Source organism: Sesamum indicum, linkage group LG13 (assembly GCF_000512975.1).
Source record: "Sesamum indicum cultivar Zhongzhi No. 13 linkage group LG13, S_indicum_v1.0, whole genome shotgun sequence".
Lineage (NCBI taxonomy): Eukaryota > Viridiplantae > Streptophyta > Magnoliopsida > Lamiales > Pedaliaceae > Sesamum > Sesamum indicum.
In genome coordinates, this window is record NC_026157.1 from 3,318,478 (window position 1) to 3,340,091 (window position 21,614).

The window sequence follows — 21,614 nt, forward strand, 5'->3', positions numbered from 1 at the left end:
ATTATATTCAATTTCCACCACTCCCTCATTTCCACATATCACCATTCTTGTAAGCAACTAGTAACGTAAAACAATATATCAACATATTCTCATTCTAGACATCCACAATATATCAAACAACAAACATATATTTCAACGCATTTCCTCATTCCACGCACACAATACCGTCAATCAAATCAAATCATCCATCACTTATATACTTTCAGATAAATCAACATCAGCATGAACCACAAATTCAGATAACAGTAAAACCATAAATAAAGAAGACATATATAGATAATACTAATTATTTACTTACCTCGACTTTACAACGCTTATCTATCCAATAGGTAGTGGTTCGGTCTTTTCACTCTACACCGTATCCTATAATGAGTTATACCACATATAGTTAATATATCGAGAACATTGTAATTTCTTTTAAATATAATATTAAATATTATTCATACAATTTTTAATAATTCTTCAATATTACATTTTTATCGAAGTTCAAATCTTCATTTTTTCCTCTTTGTTAACATACCATTATTAAATATAATTTTCGGAATATTTCTACAAATTTTTTATCAATTTCTCACTATTATACAATTTAATTGAACAATAATACATATAATTGTGTATTTGGTTAACAATTCCGATGAAATTGTATAAATTAGCTATAGTAATATTCAAATCTAATAAATTTAATAATCTAACTAACCAACGATATCATTTTTATATCCAATTTGATATTTAATTCGACACTATTTTAAATAGCCAAACTCATAAATTATTTCGATTAAATAGTACATCGCTTTATATAAACAACATTTAGTAAAAGAACTAATTAAATTATATAATTATATAAATTAATAAAAAATAAAATAACAACCCGTACCTCTATTCCTTCTTCCTTTTTTTTTTCTTTCCAAGATTGTGTGTGTGTGTTGTTGTATTTGTGTGTGTATGTACCAAGAACAACAACAAAAAGAAGAAAGAGAGAGAGTGAGGCGGTGGGATTGTGGCCCCACCTCCACTCTCAATTCTCTCCCTCTCTCTACTTATATATATATATATATATGTATATATATTATATTACTTACTTAATGTATATATATTATTTACATATATATATATAATATTATTATTATTTTATTTATTTAATTAAACTTTTTTCAAAATATCATTTACATCCTTTCTAATTTTCTTAATTAATATAAATTGTCCCAAAATATTATAACGACTCCAATTTAATCTGTTCAAGTTTTATTATATTCTAATTATGATCTATAATTTATTTACCAATTAACTAAGTTTCATAAAACTTTACCAATTAATCTCCCAATTATATATTATAATTTTTGGGACGCCACGTTGCCGCTATGTGGTTTACCACGGGGCATTTGCCGTTCTTGTAGTACTATGTTTCAAAAAACAATATTACTATGTTTCATCTGATTATTATAATTTTCGTACCTATGTTTCAAATGATATCGTTTTCTTGTACCAAATGTGACTGTTTGTCTGTCACAACTATTTCAACGCATGATTCTTGCAACTTCGCATATTCAATATTTTCCGGAGTGTTTCCGAGGAAAAAGGAAAAGAAAGAATAAGATTCATGCACATGGAGACACTATGTTAGATAACCTGTACTTTTCAGGATAGAATTGGAAGGAATTGTTTAAGGTTTAATCAACAGATGAAGACTTTGTGAATCATTAAGTTAGCCGAAGTGATAAGCTGGGGTCATGGGAGAAACATCAATGTGATGCAAGTCAAGAAAATTTTGGATTGGTTGAAATCGTACAAGGTTTGACATTCTGGATTATATATATTATCGAAGATCAATCTCCTGGAATAAGTTTTGACAGCTAGAGAGAATGGCAATATTGATATATACGAAACATAGAAAATATGCTGCTTATTAAGACCATTCTTGAGATGGATTAAAACATGAATAAATCATTTACTCACTAAGTCGAGCATTAATTATTTAAGTATATGTATCAATTCGCATCATGAAATTATAAAAGTTTTCCCACCTCTCCTCCACTCTTCCTCATCTCCTACTGCTACTATTGCTTGATGCTTCAGAAGTTAAATTGGATTCTTTAATTTTTTGTTTATCTCCTCTCTCTCTCTCTAAGTCTTTGTTTTCTCCTGAGATTTGTCGACTGATTTGGAGAAGCAATTGATGGCAACTACTGCAGGTCCAAGTTCTGACAGTAACTACAACATCAAGAATGTAAGCCATGTCTCTCTCTTTTCGGTGTATGTTCTGTGTTTGCATGAAATTTTTTGGGCTTGAACAACTTGCCATGTACCTGTAACATAATTCTTGCACTCTTATTTTCTGATTAAAATTTGACAACTTGCAGATACAGGTGGACGAACGATCTGTAGAAGAAAGGGCAATAGATGATTGGCTACCAATCACTTCTTCAAGAACTGCGAAATGGTGGTATTCATCTTTCCATAATGTAACTGCTATCGTTGGAGCTGGAGTTCTTAGTCTCCCTTATGCCATGTCTCAACTGGGATGGTAAAATTCTTCTACTTTGAGACCTGTTAACTAGGACTATTTAGTGTTTGATCTTGTGTTTAATGTATGTTTCCAGGGGGCCTGGAGTGGCAGTCTTGGTCATATCTTGGATTGTTACTCTCTACTCTTTGTGGCAAATGGTAGAAATGCATGAAATCGCACCTGGAAAACGTTTAGATAGGTATCACGAGCTTGGACAGCATGCTTTCGGGCAGAAGCTTGGCTTGTGGATTGTGGTGCCTCAGCAGCTAATTGTTGAAGTTGGAGTCGACATAGTTTACATGATTACCGGAGGCCAATCACTCAAGAAGTTCCATGATTTGGTTTGCCAGGACTGCAAAGATATCAGGCTTACATATTTTATCATGATCTTTGCCTCTGTCCACTTTATACTCTCCCAACTTCCCAGCTTCAATTCAATCTCTGGTGTCTCTTTGGCAGCAGCAGTTATGTCCGTGAGGTATATTGCCTAATTACACGTTTCTCCTTTCAACAATCAAGAACTCTTTCTATAGAACTCAAACAATGTCTTTAGAAGTACCAAGTATAGTGCAAATCGTCTAAGCAATCTGTTCCAGAATATTTTGTTGAAATGGTGTTAAGTCTAAGATTTTTTCATGCTTTTCAGTTACTCGGCAATTGCATGGGGTGCCTCAGTCGACAAGGGCGTGCAACCTGACGTGCAATATGGGTATAAACCCGGGAGTACAGCTGATACTGTTTTTGACTTCTTTAGTGCCTTGGGGATAGTTGTTTTCGCATACGGTGGTCACAATGTCGAGATGGAAATTCAAGCTACTATGCCTTCAACACCGGAGATCCCTTCAAAGGTCCCTATGTGGAGGGGAGTAATTGTTGCTTACATAGTTGTTGCTCTATGCTACTTCCCTGTTGCTATCATCGGGTACTGGACTTTCGGCAATACGGTAGCCGACAATATTCTGATCACCCTAGAGAAACCTAAATGGCTTATTGCCATGGCTAACATGTTTGTTGTAATTCATCTCATTGGTAGCTATCAGGTTTAGTTTAGTTCTTGTCAACTTATAGTACTAGATTAATTTTTCATCTGAGGAAGCGAGAGGGTTCTTCCTGTCTGATATGGACCATTGCTGCAGGTCTACGCAATGGCAGTTTTCGACATGATGGAAACTCTGCTCGTAAAGAAACTGAAGTTCAGACCAACTTGGCGTTTGCGCTTCATTTCAAGGAGTACTTACGTTGGTATATGAACTGCCCTTTCATCCAATTATCAAATTATTCTTGTTTGTTCAAGTTCTGCTGTTTGTATTGTTGGATTCATTTGCTCCTTTAAAACGTTTGTGCACATTCTTGATTTCAGCTTTCACGATGTTTATTGCCATCACCTTCCCTTTCTTTAATGGGCTTCTTGCATTTTTCGGAGGATTTGCTTTCGCACCAACCACATACTTTGTGAGCAACTATATCTATACATGCAAGCACGCACGCACGTACACAACCTTGTAGATTTTCATCTTGCATATATGTAGAAATGGTTTAAAAGTAAGCGCATTTGCAGCTACCGTGTATCTTATGGCTTGCGATCTGCAAACCAAGGAGGTTCAGCTTGTCTTGGTTCACCAATTGGGTATACATATCCAGCTTCAATATTATCTTATTATTGAATTTTCCCTTGTTAGAAACAGACAGCTGCTTCAACTTTGCCTTGTCGAATATCAGGTCTGCATAATCTTTGGGGTTCTTCTGATGATTGCTGGACCCATTGGAGGGCTAAGACAGATTATACTCCAAGCCAAAACCTATAAAATCTACGGTTCTACTTGATAGGCGTGGATGGAACTAGGTATTAGTATTATCTCATGTTTTTTTTCTAATTTTGCGTTATTGTTGCTCTGTAGAGTAAAATTAAATTAAACCCTTTGTAGTCTTCGTTGTGACTTTTTCAGTAGAGATATGCATATGTTTGTGTGCGTTCAAGGTTTTGTACTGTGAGAAAGGATCACAAACATGGAGCCAGAGCTTATGCAATAGCAAACGGCAACCAAGCTCCAAACTGAAAATGTTCTTATAAATTTGTATGAACAATTCAAGTGCTGGAAACTCAGATATAGTGTTTAAATTCGTATTTTAAGTGTTTTGTTGTATTTTATGGAGATAGAGGAAGAAAAACAAAAATATATAAGTATGTATTAGAGATAATATGTATGTATGGATTTGTTTTTGGAGAAGATTTAAAATAAGTATTGTATGTTTAATATTGTATTTTGGAAGATAAAAATTACTGTTCATTGTCAAATCATGTCTTTTTTATACATATTTATGTATATATGTGTGTATATATATATTTATGGTAAAACTGTTAAAAACACCCAGATAAAATATTTTTGTACAATGACAAACATTGAGTATGTTTTGACTCATTGCGAAAATAACTTGAAAATAAAAACAAACATGGTGAGAATGTTTTTTTCTTAATTTCTATGATACAATTCAAGTTCGGCAGACGATAACTAAAGTTTAATTTTACAAGCTTCTCAACTCATTTCACATTGAGTTTTGACATATTAATGCGATTTTCCATTCTGTTACAAGAGCGGGATTCTTGAAATTGTCTATTTCAAATTTAAAATCTCATTTGAAAGTTAAAGAGAAACGCCAATCATCAGTCCAGCAATAATGAGAACTTCCTTTATCAAACTCCATATTCAAGAATGGGAGCTGCTAATGCTGAAAAACATCCTGAATTCTGCCTGTAATCTTCACAATCACTCTGAAACAAGTCATTAACCGATGCACCTTGGTGCAACAGAAAAACCAATGGTCAATAAAAGCACTAATTTCTCCATACAAAATTTCCTCTTAATTTTTTGCCTTTAGAGAATTATTCTCCTTAATCCGTGCTCGGTTGTCCAGCTTCACAAACCGCTTCAGATCCTCATATGGAAGAGACTCTACGTCTTTCCTCCTTAGCTCACTAAGAGCTGGGCGTTTGTCCAGCAAGTGCCACAACCAATCTGGGTACTCAGAATCGGGCAAGATTTTTGGGTCTTGCCCATCTTTGAGGATATTGGCGCCAAAAACTGTAGTGGATTTTACTTCTTTGCTCAGTAGCGATGCTTTTGGAGCATCGGCAGCAGCACCACCTTTAGAGCCTTTCTTTGCTTTAGCCCCAGCAGCAAATGTTCGGCAGCCCAACGCTCGAACCACCTCCTTGCTGGTGGTAATGTTTCTCAATGATCTGACAAAACTAATTGGCATGTCTTTATGGCTGCACCATGAGCAAGAGTTATCATAAGGATCCAGCAAATGTGAAGGATGCTTACACCAGCATATTTTTAAACAAACTCAATAAATACAGGCATGGACAACTCCTCTGAGAACTTTCTGCATTTCACAAGTAATAATAGCAACAGATTGCTCTCATCTAATGATGAAAAATCAAGAATGACTAAAGTAACCAACTACAGGCCATAGTATAGTCATGTATATGCTTAGCAAGCTAACTGGAGCATGTCCTCCTAAGCATCTCAACAGTAAACAACTCGTTTTAATGTTTATTACTGAAGTTACTTCTCCATTGTTCAGAGCAAAGAGGCTTTCGAGTCCTTTGCAAGCAAAATCAAACCGTGTAAAAGAACATCAATCTGTTGACATCCTAGAACAGCAAACGAACTAATAACACAAAACATATTATATTAAATTAACACCCGTTATACCAGATGCTGAAGCCTTTCACAAATTAACCTCCAAAAGTTTGAACCCATCCCCAGGGATCGACTGAAGTAATCAGTAACAATGCCAGCAGCTAAGTAGCTCAGCCGCCCAACTTTTCTTCCACTGGAATCTTTGTACTGGAACCTCATACGACTAAGAAATAACCCATTGCTCAAAATAGAGCAGAAAAGTATCAAACACTGTGAGGTTGAAGGCATTTCTAATGAGAGGTCGATTCATGGTGAACAATACGAAACCGATTATCGCTCCCAATACCCGGGAATTTCATTCAACTTCCTCTCATGAAAAACAAAATAAGAAACGCCTCAAACCGAACACATCAAACCCACTTAATTTCAGTCCTGTACTAAAACAGCAAACCCACTAAATTGAAGTTGAAATAAAACAGCTGCATCCAGCACAAATCCCAGAACACTCCACTCGATGTTGGAGGGGGAAAAAAAATAAAATAATTGCCTCTGAAGCATAGAATCCATTACAAAAACATCAATCAGATCGAGTCAGAAATATAAAAAACAGTTGAATTATTTCTGCAGCTGTTGATACTACGAGGCAGAAAACAGACAACCTAGAATTCGACAAGAAATTAGAGAGAGATGAGCTTCGATTATTACCCGTATTACTACCACCAGAAGCTGGGTTTGGCAGGTCCTCTGTGCTCGGCAATGGCTTCAGTATAGGTACGAGCATCCCCAAATCAGAGTTAAGGTTTTTGCGTATGTAGAGGATATTGGATCTGCAGCGGTGGGCTTTCAGCTCGGGCTTCATAATGGGCCATCAAGTAATATGAGTTGGACCAGCTTAATTTTTTTCATAAAGATGGCTGTAAATAAGAATATTGGGCCTAGCCCAATTAAAAGTACAAGCCTAATAATTAAAATCCAGACCCAGAACCTCTTCTAGGGGTTAGGTTAGGGTTTAACACATTCTCTCTCTTCTTCCTTGAGCAAAAATCCAGTACTTTCTACAAAACCCTCCTTTCTCTCTCTAGATCAGTCAATCTCCATCTCCCCCCCTTTCAAGACCAGAACCAATCCAAAACCCCAGAAAATGGGTAGCAGCCAAGCCGCGGCGTCTTTTCTCACGAACATTGCACGCGCCGCTTTCAGCGTCGGCATCGGCGCCACCGTCCTGAATGCGTCACTCTACACCGTCGACGGCGGCCAACGAGCCGTTCTGTTCGACCGTTTCCGTGGAGTTATCGAAGATACCGTCGGTGAAGGAACCCACTTCTTAATCCCATGGCTTCAGAAACCCTTCATCTTCGACATTCGCACGCGCCCTCACACCTTCTCGTCTGTCTCAGGTATAGCAACAAGTTTTTCTGCAGCATTTTAATGTCTTTCGGTATTTTGAGGTGATCTGGTAATGGTTAATGTACTAAACCTTTTAATTATTTATATGATATGCTGTCTGAAAAAACATTCGGAAATCTTTCTTCTGTATAAGTCGAATTTTGGCTAAAACTACGTCTTAAGGCACAAATGTGATACCTCTTTTGACGAATGGGTATTTTGATGTATTAAGATAGTTCTTTTTTTTTTTGGATCATCTTTTTGAACGTGATACATGGGATTCAATTTTCATGCTTTTAGTGAAGGATAGATTATTGTTACATGTGTTTCTTATTAGGTAAAGTTGTTAATTTGTCTCATATACTGTGAAATGAATGGATGAGAACAACTTTTCTGTAGGGACAAAGGATCTGCAGATGGTCAATCTCACTCTGCGTGTGCTATCACGCCCTGAGGTCAATCGCCTGCCAGACATTTTCAAAACCCTAGGACTTGAATATGATGAAAAAGTCCTCCCATCAATTGGCAATGAGGTTCTCAAAGCTGTAGTTGCGCAATTCAATGCTGATCAATTACTCACTGAACGTCCCCATGTTTCTGCCTTGGTGCGAGAGAGTTTGATACGTAGGGCAAAAGATTTTAACATTGTGCTGGATGATGTGGCTATTACTCATTTATCATATGGTGCGGAGTTCTCAAAGGCTGTGGAGCAGAAACAGGTAGCACAGCAGGAGGCAGAGAGGTCTAAATTTGTGGTCGCAAAGGCAGAGCAGGAGAGAAGGGCTGCTATTATTAGAGCAGAAGGAGAAAGTGAGTCTGCCAAGTTGATCTCTGATGCAACTGCAGCTGCAGGGATGGGTTTGATTGAGCTTCGGAAGATTGAGGCAGCTAAAGAAAATGCATCATCCATGTGCAGAAATGGGAATGTGGTCTATCTGCCCAGCACCAACAATATGCTTCTCGGTGTCAATCCTGGGCGTTAATTATGAGGGATGTTTGTTTGCCCATGGAACTGGTTGTCAAGGTTCTTCAAATCATTAATCCTACCTACTTTTTGTTAATTGCGTTTAGCTAATACAATTGCACCAAAGATCTGTGAACTTTCATTTAACGTTATGACAATTTGGCCATTGCTTGCACCTTTTTCTCCTCTTAAATGATCTTTTTGTGGTATTGATCCTAGACCTAGAGACACAAACTTGTGAGTTTCTTATTTTTCTAAACGCAATCTGTTCTTTATATTCAGATGTCTGGCCTAGGTTCTTAATGTGTTCGTACTTGAATGATAATCTATTGATAAATAAACAAGATGCTTAATACATATTTGGTACCTTTGAGCAATTGAGATAGCTTTATTTTGGATATAAATGTCCATGTGACAAGGAATTCCTTTGAAAATTCATAATAACTGAGATGTATGTGAGAACATTTCGATTGCCATATTTACAAGTTGGGGCTGAGAATCCTATTGCGGTATAGAATTTTCCGTGAGAATTTATCAAGGAACTGTTTTGGTTGTTGATTCTCTAACACAGTTTAGCATACTTTGGATGCATTCATTGGGTTTTAGCTGGCTAGGCACTAGATTCAGTGGTTTAGACCATTAAATCTACTGTCTGAAGGCCTGTCGATGGGAGAGTGAGGGAGTTGTTTTACGGTCTCCATCTTTTCTTTGTTACTGATTTATAACTTTTCAATTGTTGGACAATTTGGCTAATGATTCACCATTCTTTGTTTCCTTGTTGCAGGGTGTCAAGAGATGGCAGATTTCTGGTGGGCTTTCTGGCTATTGGGCTTGCTATCGCTTTTATGGGGATATTGAAGTTTTTATTTTATGTTCCAATACCTTGATAAGTTGTATGAATATCTTAGGAGGAACCGAATGATAAGAGAGTTTTCTGTGGTTATGGAAGATGTTTACATCCTCTCCTGTGGATTCTGGAGAAACTATAATAATTTTAACACTCTGCTCGTTTCCTTAGTCTAGGAAATTTCACCCCAACAATCCTTCCATTAAACTTAATCTGTTAAGTGACTGGTGCTTTACATATCTATCACGGGAGGCTATGCTGTTGCAGTGGTTCTATAATGCAGTTGTCTGTAGTTCTTGAGATTGCTGAAGTTCTATTTTTCCGTTTCCCGTCTTTTTCAAATGAGTATGATCCATTGCCCCATTCACAAAAAGGATTTGTGGCAAGCTCCAAATACCTGATTGCTTATGTTTGTAGTAGAACCTTTGGACATGTACAATTTTGTTCAACAAATTATGCGGGGCAATTTTAGGGGAACGTGGGCATGTCCATGTCAGTGATGGAACTAATTAACATGGGTGGGCCAACTTTATCCAATGTTTGAAACAAGGTAATTGTTACTTGGCGATTGACATAGCGGAGAAGGGGGAGATGGGTTCTCTTCTGGAATCAAGATTGTGTACGTACGGGTAGAGTATGCACTAGAGCTGTACATTTTCTTTCCGTTTTAGACCTCGTTGTATCCTTTCTTTTATTATTATGAACAGTTCTGTATGATAGCTTTCTTGCTCAAGTGAAAGTTCATAAATTGCAAACTAATGATTTTATTTTAATCAAGAAGTTATGGATTTGAAACTTGTACAAAATCGTGATAGGGGGATCTAGATTTTGACCTCCCCATTCCTTAAACATCAAAAGAGCAAAGGTAGTACCAATTCTTCTAGATATTATAGTGGGGAATACTGATTTCTGATTCTCGTGGCGTCCCAAAAACTTTGGTAAAACGGCAAAAGCACAATTGTACGGAAAGGAAAACTGTTAATGACAAAACTCGAGCTACAGCTTCTGTTCCACTTCACATCGCACAAAATCTAGCGTGATTAAGAACTCTAAGCCACAGCTTCAATTTACATATTACAGCACAAAATCTAGCGCAAAATTAAAGGTTCCAAGAAATTCATCAGCTCAGTTATTCTGCAACAGAGGAGAATCAGAGAAAGAAAGGGTTTTCCCACAAGCAGCTCATGCAACAGATGCCATGTGCCGGATCAAGTCAACTACGCGGTTACTGCAACAAAGAAAATTACATAGGTACCAGTTTATATATTGGAGTTCGAAGAAAAAATGATTCGTCTTTCACTATATATTTGTGGTGCCGTTATACCTGTAACCCCATTCATTATCATACCAAGAGACAACCTTAACAAAGTTGCCATTAAGAGCAATTCCAGCCTTGGCATCAAAAATGCTAGACCTGCCAGACCAACGCAAGAAAATTGGGTTAGTTTCAAGAGATGAGAAATGCTTCGTAAGTGAGAAAGAGGAAGTAAAGCATAAAAAGATAATGTTGTACTGTAGAAAGGGTATGGTAGACATCCTCGAACCCTCACCTGCAATCACCTACAAAGTCAGTCGATACTACGTCATCTTCTGTGTACCCTAGGATCCCCTTCAAGTTAGTCTCAGACTCCTTCCTGCACAAAGCACAACAATAAACAGGACAGAAGGCACAAAACCAATGATGAGGCTGCCTTCACAAGACACAGAAACATAAAGGAGACAAATGATTCTTACTTGATAGCAGCTTTAATTTCATCATATGAAGCAGCCTTTTCAAGCCTTGCAGTTAGGTCGACCACTGAAACATCAACAGTGGGGACACGGAAAGCCATCCCTGTAAGTTTTCCATTTAGAGCAGGAAGTACTTTCCCAACAGCCTGCATGCAGTAAAATATGTATCGTTAAAAGAAAGTTGAATGAGCCACCTAATATGACTGGAGTAGTTATATACCAATTATATATTAGCAATACAGAGTTGCTCCAGGCCAATCCATAAGGCATACAGAAAAAACTCAATGCCCATCAAGTAAACAATAGCCCCACAAATAAAAACTAGCATGCGGTATGACCTTAAGACAAGCCTAAATATGGCACTCAAGTGCAAGTGATGTACATTAAATGCTCTCAAGTTCAGAAAGTAATTCCCAAATACTTGAGAGCAATAAAGAAGCATGCAGTTTAGAGCAAAAAGTCTATCAATTCTGAAACATACTTGACAAATATAACTATTTTATAGCTAAATTTACTGAGACACATTGTTTGGAATCTCTTATTCAAACATCTAAAAGCATAAAAGCTTCTTAACAAAAGACAATAGCAAGTATTTTGTAACCAACAAAGATGAAACTTCTGTTAATATAAAATGTATTCATGGTACCTTTGCAGCTCCAGTGCTACTGGGAATAATGTTAAATGAAGCAGCTCTTCCACCTCTCCAGTCTTTCATTGACGGACCATCAACAGTTTTCTGTGTTGCTGAATTATTTAAAAAACATTAACCATTGTGTCACATTCATGTTAAAACTGGAAAAAGTTGAGTAATTGGTAAGCGGACCAGTAATAGAGTGGACAGTCGTCATTAAACCCTCAACAATACCAAACTTGTCATTAATAACCTGCAATATCATCAAACATGTGACGAATATAATTGGTCTTTAATCTATCTCGAACTACTGCTATAACAGCAAACTGAAGAAAACTTAGTAAAGCACAAACCTTTGCCAATGGGGCAAGACAGTTGGTAGTGCAACTAGCATTAGAAACAATGTTAATATCTGCCTTGTACTCTTTCTCGTTCACGCCCACAACAAACATAGGAGCATCCTTACTTGGGGCAGAAATTACAACTTTTTTTGCTCCTCCCTGAGAACCAGATAAGAGAACCCAAAACATACCATTCAACTACATTATGACACCAAAATTTGTCTGACCTTACAAGCAAACTAAAAGAAATAAAACATGAGAGGTCTTCGAGCAATAGAAGATCCGGTGTAGATGATATGGATTTCTGTCAGCTTAAAAGTAAAGAATTTCATTAGATGTAAACCTTTATATGAGCAGCAGCCTTGTCCTTATCGGTAAAAACCCCTGTGGATTCCACCACATATTCAGCTCCAGACTCACCCCATGGGATCTCCTCTGGGTTTCTATTCATTGGAAATGAAATTGTATAATATGACAAGAAACATGACAAATAAATCCTTAAGCTGATAATGAAGATCAGTACCTAACACCAAACACAGCCACTGGCCTGTCACCAAAGAGAAGGGTCTTTGAATCCTTGACCTTAAGCTCGTGTTTTTTCCATTGACCATGAACACTGTCATATTTGAACATGTAGGTCTGTACAACACAGGATGATAACCGCAGTTGTGACTAAAAAGCAAATAAAAATCTACAATTGTCACAGAGAAACATCATCCTAGATTTTTCCTCATAGAGCACACAAGAAGTATAAGACTTTGCATGCAAGTACTAGAATAACTACAATAATGCCGAAAATTGTATACGCTTCAATTCAAAAGGGAAGACTTTAAATACAAAGGAAATTAACAAAAATGCATAACAGAATCAACGAACTTTAAGCGCATATTCGTTTTCAAATAGACATTTTGCATGTACATGTACCAGACGGTTGTATAATGCAAAATTAACAGAAAAAAAGAGTAGAAAATGAAAAATACATAGATATTGATAGCATTACCATGTAATCGGTGGTAATAAATGGATCATTAACAGCGACAAGTTCAATATCATCACTCTGCAGCGCAACTCTAGCGACCAAACGCCCGATTCTTCCAAATCCTGCACATAAGCAACAGAAGCAAACATTCAGAAACTTCCCAAAACTATCATCACGGACATACAATAGGACGAAGAAAGAATCAATTACCATTGATCCCGATCTTGATTTTTCCCATGCTGATGAAAGTGAGACGATCTAGAGAAAAACGAAAAGAGTGTGAATAAGTGTAGCAAGTAGAGAGAACTTCACTAGGGTTGGGTTGTGAGACTGAGCGCTCTACGTGTGTATTATATAGTTGTGTGTATGGGTACGTGCGATGCGATCCAAAAGAGCCAGCCGGAATTCTCGAGCCTGAAATGGAGGTTGCTGCACTATGTGCTTACCTGACCGTTTTCCTCGGATTGTATGGGCTCAAGCACGTGAACGTCACGTGCATTGCCCAACATTTAAGGATGGCAACCCGGTCGGTCGGATGGGCAGGTTTGACAAATTTCTGGACCCAATTCAGCCAAAAAAAAAAAAATCGGACCTATGAAAATATATTTTTTTTACTACCGTAATTTATAATATGAGATAATAATATTATCAAATGATTTTTTATAAATTTATGAGCATATTTTAACCTATGTTACTTATGTATACATTAACATTTATAAACTATTTATATTGTTATTTTACTTTGTAAAAGTATCAAATCTATGTATTACACGTAATTATAAATAAAATATAAACATTTTATATATAAATATATTTTTTATAAGTCTATAAAACTATATAAATTAATTAAGCACCGGATTTGGGTTGGATCTGGTTCCAAAACCTATGACCCAGGACCCGCCCATTTTAATCTGAATTTTCCATTTTGGATAGACGATATTTATATTAAGATTTAAAAAAATATTAACAAAATTTATTACACAAGTGCTTTCATAAACACTTCGTTACATATTTCTCAATCTCAAGTCTCGCAGGATGGCCTAAGCCGCAAAACATGCAACGTAAAAACATAGAACTGATACTCTCTTTATGGATATAATCCATGGATCCACATATATATATGAACTCGACCCACTTGAGATTCAACCTGACCCGCCCATTCGCCAGCCAGAGTTTGCTCCTTGAAAGCTTCAGGATAAGGTTGGGGGGATCCATATATAGCCATGTGTTTGCACATAGCCTGCCCTCTCCAAGAGTTGATCTGCTTCTGCAGGACCTCGGCTGCCGGGCTTGTACGGGAGCGACTTCAGCTCTCCATTGTCTATCCGGTGCAGCAGCGGTGTGAAAATCTCCCAGGCGGCCTGAGAATTGGCGAGGTAGATATAGTCAATACGTTTATGGTGGAGAATAGAATGTTCAATACACATGATGAGAACTACTGTTTAGTGTTACCTTCAACTCATCCCTGCGGACGAAATGCTGCTGATCACCTTTGATTCTGTAAACAAAAATACTAGTGCCTCAATATCCTATGTAATTGGAGATATTGATCTGTTTTCATTTGTTGCTAATTTTAACAAGAACACGGTGTACAGAACAAGAAGCATACGTGTCAAGAATTAAACGTTCGTAAGCCTCTGGAATGACGACCCCTTGGTAACGTTGCCGGTACGACAAGTCTAGTTCACTCTGAGCGGTTGACATTTCCAGCCCAGGCTGCTTGACCTGCATGAGAGGGGAAAAATCTGAGTAGGAAATGAAGAAATACATCGTGTGTCTCAAGTAAATACTTCGAATTCATGGTGTTACACTAACCGTTAGCTTCATGTATATGGCTTCCGAAGGTTGCAGACGGATCACGAATTCATTCCTTCCCTGCTTTTGACCTGGATACATTAAATTTCATCAGGTTTATTCAATCAAAGGATTGAAGTTGAAAGAAGTCTTCCTTCCCTCATGAGGACTCTAATACATACACTTAAAGATATCACCAGGAACATCCTTGAATTGAACGCGTATTTCTGCTTTTCTTGAATTTAAAGCTTTCCCCGCCTTGAGTATGAAAGGCACACCTAGAGCAAGAAACATTGTGATTTCAGAGCGCGTTGGACCAGGCATGATATAATTTTAAAAAGGATGTAAATCAACATTCTCATTTAGACAAAAGTCAGAAATGTGAATATTTTAGCCACCTTCCCATCTTTCATTGTGTATATGTAGAATCGCTGTTGCAAAAGTAGGGGTGTTGGAGTTGTCTGGTACGGTTGGATCATCCTTGTAGCCTTCATATTGTCCAAGCACCACCTCTTCGTCTTTGATGGGAAGAACTGATTGAAGAACCTGAGCTCCAGCTAAACAATTAGTAAAACAGGAAATATTGCCTGCAATTACATGCAGGAGACGCCAAATCGAGGTAGAAGACACAAAAATCCAGGCAACAAAAAGAACCATTTAATGATTATTTCTTGCACGGAAAACAGTCTCCAGACTACATAAATTCCACAAGATAATCAAGAAGACGATAGAGTGCAAGTCTCTGCATACCTTGACTTTCTCATCTCGAATATGCTCAGGCTTCAGAGAAACAGGCTTCTCCATGGCAACAAGGCAAAGAACCTTCAAAGTTGTAGGATATATATATATCAGCTTGGGCACAAAATCAAGTTATTCAATGACACGTGTGTACCAAATGAAGCAACATACACCACATTTTCCAGATTTCAACGACATTTGAAATAGAAAACATTAATTTTTACAAAGAATTCCTATGCAAGCAGGAACCATCTTATATCAATAAGCCTCACCTGCAATAAGTGATTCTGGATAATGTCACGGATAATTCTGCAAAGTAAAGGAAACAGAAAAACATAACAAAACAAGCTCATGAGTCTCTGGGTACTGATATAAAGAGGCAGAAAAATGTATAATTTTCCAACCACGGTAAGAATAAAGCATACCCATATTGATCAAAATATCCACCACGACCCTCAGTTCCGAAATCTTCTCTGAACACAATCTGTGGAAAAGAAAAGTGAATTTCGGGATCCAATATAAAAATTCCCAGAATTTCTCGTCACCTAAGAGTAACCAACCAACCTGTACATTAGCGATGTTGTCGCGGTTCCAGAGAGGTAAAAAGAAGCGATTTGCAAAACGAAGTACCAACTGCAGTTTTTTTACAATATATGGAGATGAATATATTTTTCATCATTCTAGCATTGAACATACATACCAAAGAACTCAAAAAGATAATTAGTATTTACCAAGTTCTGCACCAGTTCCTTCCCCAGATAATGGTCTATACGATAAATCTGTGGTTCCTCAAATAATTCACCTATTTGGGAGCTTAGCTCCTCAGCTGAAGCCAAATCCCTGCCAAAAGGCTTCTCAACAACAATACGAGTCCATCCACCAAGATCAGCTGGAAAGTCATACCGAGGAGTCACAAGAACTTGTACTTAACCTTAATCAGCTTCTCAAGGAAATACATGAGCAGCAATCAAAACTCTGAAAACAAGACATACACTTATTCATGGAATAGTTTTTGATCATTTTGCAGACTTGTGGATATACTGACGGAGGAAGTGCGAGGTAGAAAAGCCTGCGTGACAATCCTTCCATACTGTGTTTTGATATTTCGTGCTCGGATATTGCCTTATCTAATGCTTTGAACCCTTTTGGATCATCATAAGAGCCACTCACATATTTAATCTACACAATTGAATAAAATAGTTTAGCCATCGTAAGCATTTATACTCCTATACGATTAAGCGGGAGATAATATACAAAACGAGCAATCACTAACCAACTGAAGAAAGTTTGAAACGTCTTCTGTGCCGTCTTTCCCGTGGGGAAGATACCTAAGACAGTTATAAATGTCAATGAATCCAAAAGGAAAAGCAGTAAACATGGAAAACGACTCCCGCCATAGGCTCAAACTGAAGAATGCAGAAATCTTACCCTCGGATCCGATCTCTCAATTCATCATCAGATATCTTGGTTCTTGCATAGCCAAATATGTAAACCTCGTTCGATTGCAAAAATCCCTGAATCCAAAACAAACCATAAGACATGATTCAAAAGACACTCATCTTAGTTTCAGTATGGAAGAGGGGTCTAATTAAAGACCAGAACATTCACAACGGTAGACGGTAATATCATCTTCCCATGATGTAATTGAATGACATACATTTTGCTTTCTAAAACAAAAAACAAACTACATAATAAGCAGCAGAAACATTCACAAGGACTAAACAGAGAAAGAAGATTTCAATCAACCTGCCGATAAAGGTTAAAAAGTGCGGGAAACGTCTTCTTCTTAGCAAGATCACCAGAAGCACCAAGTACGATGATCGAGAGGCACCCTGTTTCTTGCACATTCTCATTATCTCTTGCAAAGGACTCATTCTTAGCAAAGGGTCTTTTCTCACAGTGCCACTCACCCAAATCTGCCATTCTCCCAATTCACAAAGGAGCTAAATTAAATGCTCGATCACGGCCCGATCTGCACTGTAAATACCAAGTCAAATTTAAGTCCTCATAACTGACTAAGACTATTAATCGACGGAAAGAATCAACAGATTCAGAATTAACTCTCAAACTGTTCCAAATCCACTCGCAGTTAAAAAATTCTACTAGCACATCGAAACAATCATCTGTCTTCATCAAACAGTAAATCCAGAAAGCTTCGATCATAACTACCGTTACAGGCAACTTGCAGTACTAAATCAAAGAGAGGAAAAACGTAGTTGCTCTAACAACGATTAACTGAAAAATCTTACATTATTCCAAAAACCAACCAACCGTTTGATCCGAGAAAAACAATAGATCGAAGCGGGTACTATAATTCATAAAAAAATCAAAGAAAAACGAGGTGTGATCAAGAAGATTAGATGAAAAGCAGTTCACCTAACAACAAGCAGCAGCAGCAATCAGGATATTTCTTCTTCTCTCCTCCTTTCGCCTGGAGGTTACAATCAGGAGTTAGGTGAAATTAGAAAATGAAACAAAGCAGTGTAAGATGTCGAGAAATAGGGAGAAGTATATATACATAGAATTGTAGTAATGGGAACTGGGGAGCGTGACAAAGAGACAGTGAAAGGCACCTCCGATTTGGATACGATGTTTTGGCAGAGTTGTCCAAACTGACTTTGCTACTCTGGGTTGGTGGACGTTTTTCTCTTGATATTATTCTCATCACTCTCTTTGTCTCGCCGTGCGTGTTTGGTGTCTCTACTTATTTTTGACCGGCTCGAATTGTTTATATTATTTTATATTTTAATTTTGGAAAAAATATAATTTTAATTCTATAATTTATGGGGTGTGCATTATTTATCCTGCACGAATTGAATTTTCGCAATTTAGTTCTGTAACTTTAAAATTTGGCACTTTTCATCCTTTTCGGTCAATTTGGCCGAAAAATTGCATGCGACTTGAACATAACCCAATTAAATTACAATTTTAGTCATGTAACTTATGAAGCATTAATATTTTTAGTGCTATAACTTGAGAGAGTTGGCATTATTGACCCTGCATGAATTTATTTACAGGACCAAATTTGTAAGTAAATTGTAATTTTTTGCCAATTGGCCAAAAAAGACTAAAATTGTCAAAATAATAAAGTTACATGACTAAATTGTGAAAATTAATTGTACAAGACTAAAAGTATTACCCCTCCTAAGTTACAGGATTAAAATTATAATTTTCCCTTTAATTTTTCATGTATATCGATTACTACTCACTGTAAATATGAGTGAAATTGCTACAATACTATTTTTTATTCACTGCTTTTTCTTTTTTTTTTCCGCTCGTACGCATATGAAACCATGACGTTTTCAACCTCATTGATTTAAAGTGCAGTTGTTTTGATTGTTTGGTCCTTTGTAACGATACTCCTCCACTACAGTGTTTTTTTAGTTCAAGAAGAATAATTTTGTCCTCTTACATATAAAACGAAGATGTTTTTTATAGTAATAATAAAAAATATGATCGATTTGATTGTTTGATCCCTTATATACTAAATGAAAAATAAAACACCACTTATAATAAATGTAAAGGAAAATGTAAAAGAAAAACGTTAATGTAAAATAGGTAGTGACACTACCTTGACTCCTTACATACAAAAATATTATTATTGATACACCAATACAGCTACTTTGACTGGTATATATAAGTTTTATCAGTATATCAGTTGTTTATGATCCGAGATACGTGGATTGTAAATATTACTTAAATTAAAATGTTTACTCTTTTAATTTTAGTTGTGTTTCAATTTATTTAATTTGATTTGGGGCTGCTTAATATCAAAACACATGAATTAATTATATTGAAAATAAATAAAAAAATTAAATTAAATATTGAAAACAAATGGCGAAATGGAGACAAGAAGAAAGAAATCTGGTTTATTAAAATTGGTGAGAAGAAAGAAATACGAAAAAGTAAGGTGAGAGGAAAACGTAAAATAGTGGATGGGACAAAAAAAAAATATAATTGTGTGAATATAAAAGAAATACGAAAAAGTAAAGTGAGAAAAAAAAAACGTAAAATAGTGGGTGGGACAAAAAAGTTATAACTATGTGAATATGAGTTGTTGGTCATATTATATTTATTGTATATCGACTTTATATATATTAATTTATACTCCATTTTTAATATAAATTCTTCACTTATAGAAAAAATTATTTAAAAAATAATTTGATGGTGATTTAATGTGCAAAATACTAAAATATGTTGTATTGTTCAAGGCATGATGGTATTATTATCCAACCAAGGGGGTAAGTGTCAGATTTGTTAGTTTGGAGGGTAAATGTTACACGATGAATAGTTTAAGGGGGCAAAATGTATTTACACTAAAATATATAAACTAACACATTACATTTCAAAATAAATAAATAAAAACTAACTTGTGGTTATTATCGACACAATAAAAAAAATTATATTGTGATGTCATAAAGTCAGTTAAAAATATATATATACATATATATATATATATATCGTTTCTTGCATTCCTACAAAAGTCAGTCCAAGAGATATTGCCCCTTATCACAAAATACATCACATGGAAGCGGGGGGGAGGGGGGAGAGGGGGAATTGGGCCATCCCAGTTCGTGTGTATGCCCACTTAGCTACACTATGAGCAAATTTATTACAGAGCCTTGAGATTTTCCTAAATATCCAATTTACGTTCAAATCCTCATAATTCTCAAAATATAAAAGACTGCAGCTCATATCAACTTGTTCTTCCTGATTCACGATTCACTTGATGGCATCGATTAAAAAATATATTGCTCCAAATTAAGTTCACACAACCTTGTAGCCAATTGAAGTGTTCGGATCTCAACAGTTGTAGAATCACATGCTTCTAATAGGAAAATATTTCCATCTTGATATCAACCAACGATAGCAGCAAATGATTTTTCATCCAATATGGAAGTATAGAAAAAAAGAAAATAAATAAATTAAATCATATAAAAAATTATTATTATTTTGAAGTTTCTAAACGTTTAGCGCATAAAATTCGAAGCGAGGTCTGTATTTCTAATTTAATTCCGGAAAAAAAAAAAAAAGGAAAAGCGATAATGGTACAATAATTATAACCACCAGGGGGCGACGGCGAAGTACCAAACAAGTGTACTGGCGCACGTTAGAGACAACCGCCCTCCACCCCACCAATATTTCAAACGCAACTAGGCTTCAAGTCTGTAGTCCTGCGAGTAGGTCCCCTCACCTAACAATTTTATAACATCCCGAAAGAAACCCCACCAACATTTCAAATCCCCTTTCTGACACTTCAAATTGATTCCAAGTGGCTCAAGTACTGCACACGATCCCATGAAAAAGCAAAAATGATGAGATAAAAGAATTCCTTGAAATATTTATGTCATTTATTGGATGTTGAATTCGAATTTTAGCTGAGAGACAGGAACATTATTTTGTCACTTCAGGCATGTTTATTAATAGATAAATAATTAATAGTATCTGAGATTGGTAATGATAGGATATATACATATATATATTTATTTTGTTTATTTTAGAAAAAAAATAACTTATTTGGTATTATAAATGAGCAAATTATTCTCTTATAAAATAAATAGTAATTTATCTTTCTATATTTTTTAAAATATAAAAATTTATTGTCCTGTTCATTTACAATATCACATGGGATAAATTACATTAAACTCATTTATTTTGGACGACAAAACTTGCGATTAGATTGTGTATAAATTAATCTTTCGGCTACATTGATATACTAAATTTGAACTAAAATTGTTTTTTTTTAAGTAAAATAATCCCAAATAAGATAGTTTGGGATCAAAAGAAAAAGTAAATGACCAATTGGGCCACATTGGGCATCATATCCAGCCTAATAAATAGGGTCTTAAGCTATTCAACTTTAACTTTTTTTTTATGACTTCAAATTATTCAACTTATCGTATATGAGACAAATTAATTTTATATTCGATAATAGTAATGCTATAAGAATATACAAAGTCTAAAATAAGTCCAATTCAGAAGAAGGCCCAAGGAGTAAGGGAATAATCCAACAACCCAAAGGCAAAGCAAGTTCTACTCTCAACCTTCAGAGGGGT

The 21,614-nt window shown here is 36.1% G+C and overlaps 5 protein-coding genes across 11 annotated transcripts; 2 read left to right on the forward strand and 3 right to left on the reverse strand.

The window, feature by feature from the left end:
* LOC105176333 (lysine histidine transporter 1-like) lies at positions 1,965–4,720 on the forward strand. Of its 2 annotated transcripts, none has more exons than XM_011099099.2 (8): positions 1,965–2,224; positions 2,358–2,521; positions 2,598–2,981; positions 3,150–3,543; positions 3,640–3,745; positions 3,864–3,955; positions 4,062–4,130; positions 4,223–4,720. In XM_011099099.2, the coding sequence occupies exons 1-8, from the start codon at positions 2,174–2,176 to the stop codon at positions 4,325–4,327; spliced, it is 1,365 nt and encodes a 454-aa protein (XP_011097401.1). In that variant the 5' UTR covers positions 1,965–2,173; the 3' UTR covers positions 4,328–4,720. The 2 variants fall into 2 exon arrangements, with proteins under 2 accessions (XP_011097401.1, XP_020554351.1); XM_020698692.1 differs by having other exon boundaries at positions 3,150–3,351.
* Positions 5,146–7,003, reverse strand: LOC105176275 (54S ribosomal protein L37, mitochondrial). Its single transcript, XM_011099018.2, has 2 exons — positions 6,853–7,003; positions 5,146–5,771 (listed from the first exon to the last, which is right to left on the reverse strand). The coding sequence occupies exon 2, from the start codon at positions 5,759–5,761 to the stop codon at positions 5,363–5,365; it is 399 nt and encodes a 132-aa protein (XP_011097320.1). The 5' UTR covers positions 5,762–5,771; positions 6,853–7,003; the 3' UTR covers positions 5,146–5,362.
* Positions 7,148–9,644, forward strand: LOC105176276 (prohibitin-3, mitochondrial). Its single transcript, XM_011099019.2, has 3 exons — positions 7,148–7,544; positions 7,933–8,557; positions 9,282–9,644. The coding sequence occupies exons 1-2, from the start codon at positions 7,289–7,291 to the stop codon at positions 8,514–8,516; spliced, it is 840 nt and encodes a 279-aa protein (XP_011097321.1). The 5' UTR covers positions 7,148–7,288; the 3' UTR covers positions 8,517–8,557; positions 9,282–9,644.
* Positions 10,089–13,463, reverse strand: LOC105176277 (glyceraldehyde-3-phosphate dehydrogenase, cytosolic). The gene is made up of 11 exons (XM_011099020.2): positions 13,237–13,463; positions 13,048–13,148; positions 12,571–12,686; positions 12,391–12,490; positions 12,060–12,206; positions 11,899–11,959; positions 11,722–11,819; positions 11,079–11,221; positions 10,895–10,978; positions 10,669–10,758; positions 10,089–10,572 (listed from the first exon to the last, which is right to left on the reverse strand). The coding sequence occupies exons 1-11, from the start codon at positions 13,262–13,264 to the stop codon at positions 10,527–10,529; spliced, it is 1,014 nt and encodes a 337-aa protein (XP_011097322.1). The 5' UTR covers positions 13,265–13,463; the 3' UTR covers positions 10,089–10,526.
* On the reverse strand, positions 13,950–18,224 carry LOC105176278 (glucose-6-phosphate 1-dehydrogenase, cytoplasmic isoform). 6 transcript variants are annotated; one of them, XM_020698665.1, is made up of 17 exons: positions 18,132–18,224; positions 17,935–17,989; positions 17,305–17,530; positions 16,987–17,072; positions 16,832–16,886; positions 16,551–16,737; positions 16,290–16,447; positions 16,123–16,191; positions 15,984–16,042; positions 15,831–15,867; positions 15,571–15,642; positions 15,219–15,366; positions 15,003–15,098; positions 14,842–14,912; positions 14,636–14,751; positions 14,479–14,524; positions 13,950–14,387 (listed from the first exon to the last, which is right to left on the reverse strand). In XM_020698665.1, exons 3-17 carry the CDS (start codon positions 17,479–17,481, stop codon positions 14,217–14,219), a joined length of 1,548 nt encoding a protein of 515 aa, XP_020554324.1. In that variant the 5' UTR covers positions 17,482–17,530; positions 17,935–17,989; positions 18,132–18,224; the 3' UTR covers positions 13,950–14,216. The 6 variants fall into 6 exon arrangements, with proteins under 6 accessions (XP_020554324.1, XP_011097324.1, XP_020554325.1 ...); XM_011099022.2 differs by having other exon boundaries at positions 17,305–17,535; positions 18,132–18,222; XM_020698666.1 differs by having other exon boundaries at positions 18,077–18,213.

Bases quoted from the DNA above. Each gene is read 5' to 3' on its own strand.
- LOC105176333 (XM_011099099.2), top strand. From the start codon at position 2,174: ATGGCAACTACTGCAGGTCCAAGTTCTGACAGTAACTACAACATCAAG. The intron at 3,746-3,863 runs GTATATGAACTG...TCTTGATTTCAG, and splicing joins TTCAAGGAGTACTTACGTTG to CTTTCACGATGTTTATTGCC. The intron at 4,131-4,222 runs GTATACATATCC...GTCGAATATCAG, and splicing joins TGTCTTGGTTCACCAATTGG to GTCTGCATAATCTTTGGGGT.
- LOC105176276 (XM_011099019.2), top strand. From the start codon at position 7,289: ATGGGTAGCAGCCAAGCCGCGGCGTCTTTTCTCACGAACATTGCACGC. The intron at 7,545-7,932 runs GTATAGCAACAA...ACTTTTCTGTAG, and splicing joins CACCTTCTCGTCTGTCTCAG to GGACAAAGGATCTGCAGATG.
- LOC105176275 (XM_011099018.2), bottom strand. From the start codon at position 5,761: ATGCCAATTAGTTTTGTCAGATCATTGAGAAACATTACCACCAGCAAG.
- LOC105176277 (XM_011099020.2), bottom strand. From the start codon at position 13,264: ATGGGAAAAATCAAGATCGGGATCAATG. The intron at 11,222-11,721 runs GTACCATGAATA...TACTGCATGCAG, and splicing joins GTAGCACTGGAGCTGCAAAG to GCTGTTGGGAAAGTACTTCC. The intron at 10,759-10,894 runs GTGAGGGTTCGA...TTGGTCTGGCAG, and splicing joins GACTTTGTAGGTGATTGCAG to GTCTAGCATTTTTGATGCCA.
- LOC105176278 (XM_020698665.1), bottom strand. From the start codon at position 17,481: ATGGCAGATTTGGGTGAGTGGCACTGTGAGAAAAGACCCTTTGCTAAG. The intron at 16,887-16,986 runs GTAAGATTTCTG...TAACTGTCTTAG, and splicing joins TTGAGAGATCGGATCCGAGG to GTATCTTCCCCACGGGAAAG. The intron at 16,448-16,550 runs GTATGTCTTGTT...ATGACTTTCCAG, and splicing joins AAACTATTCCATGAATAAGT to CTGATCTTGGTGGATGGACT.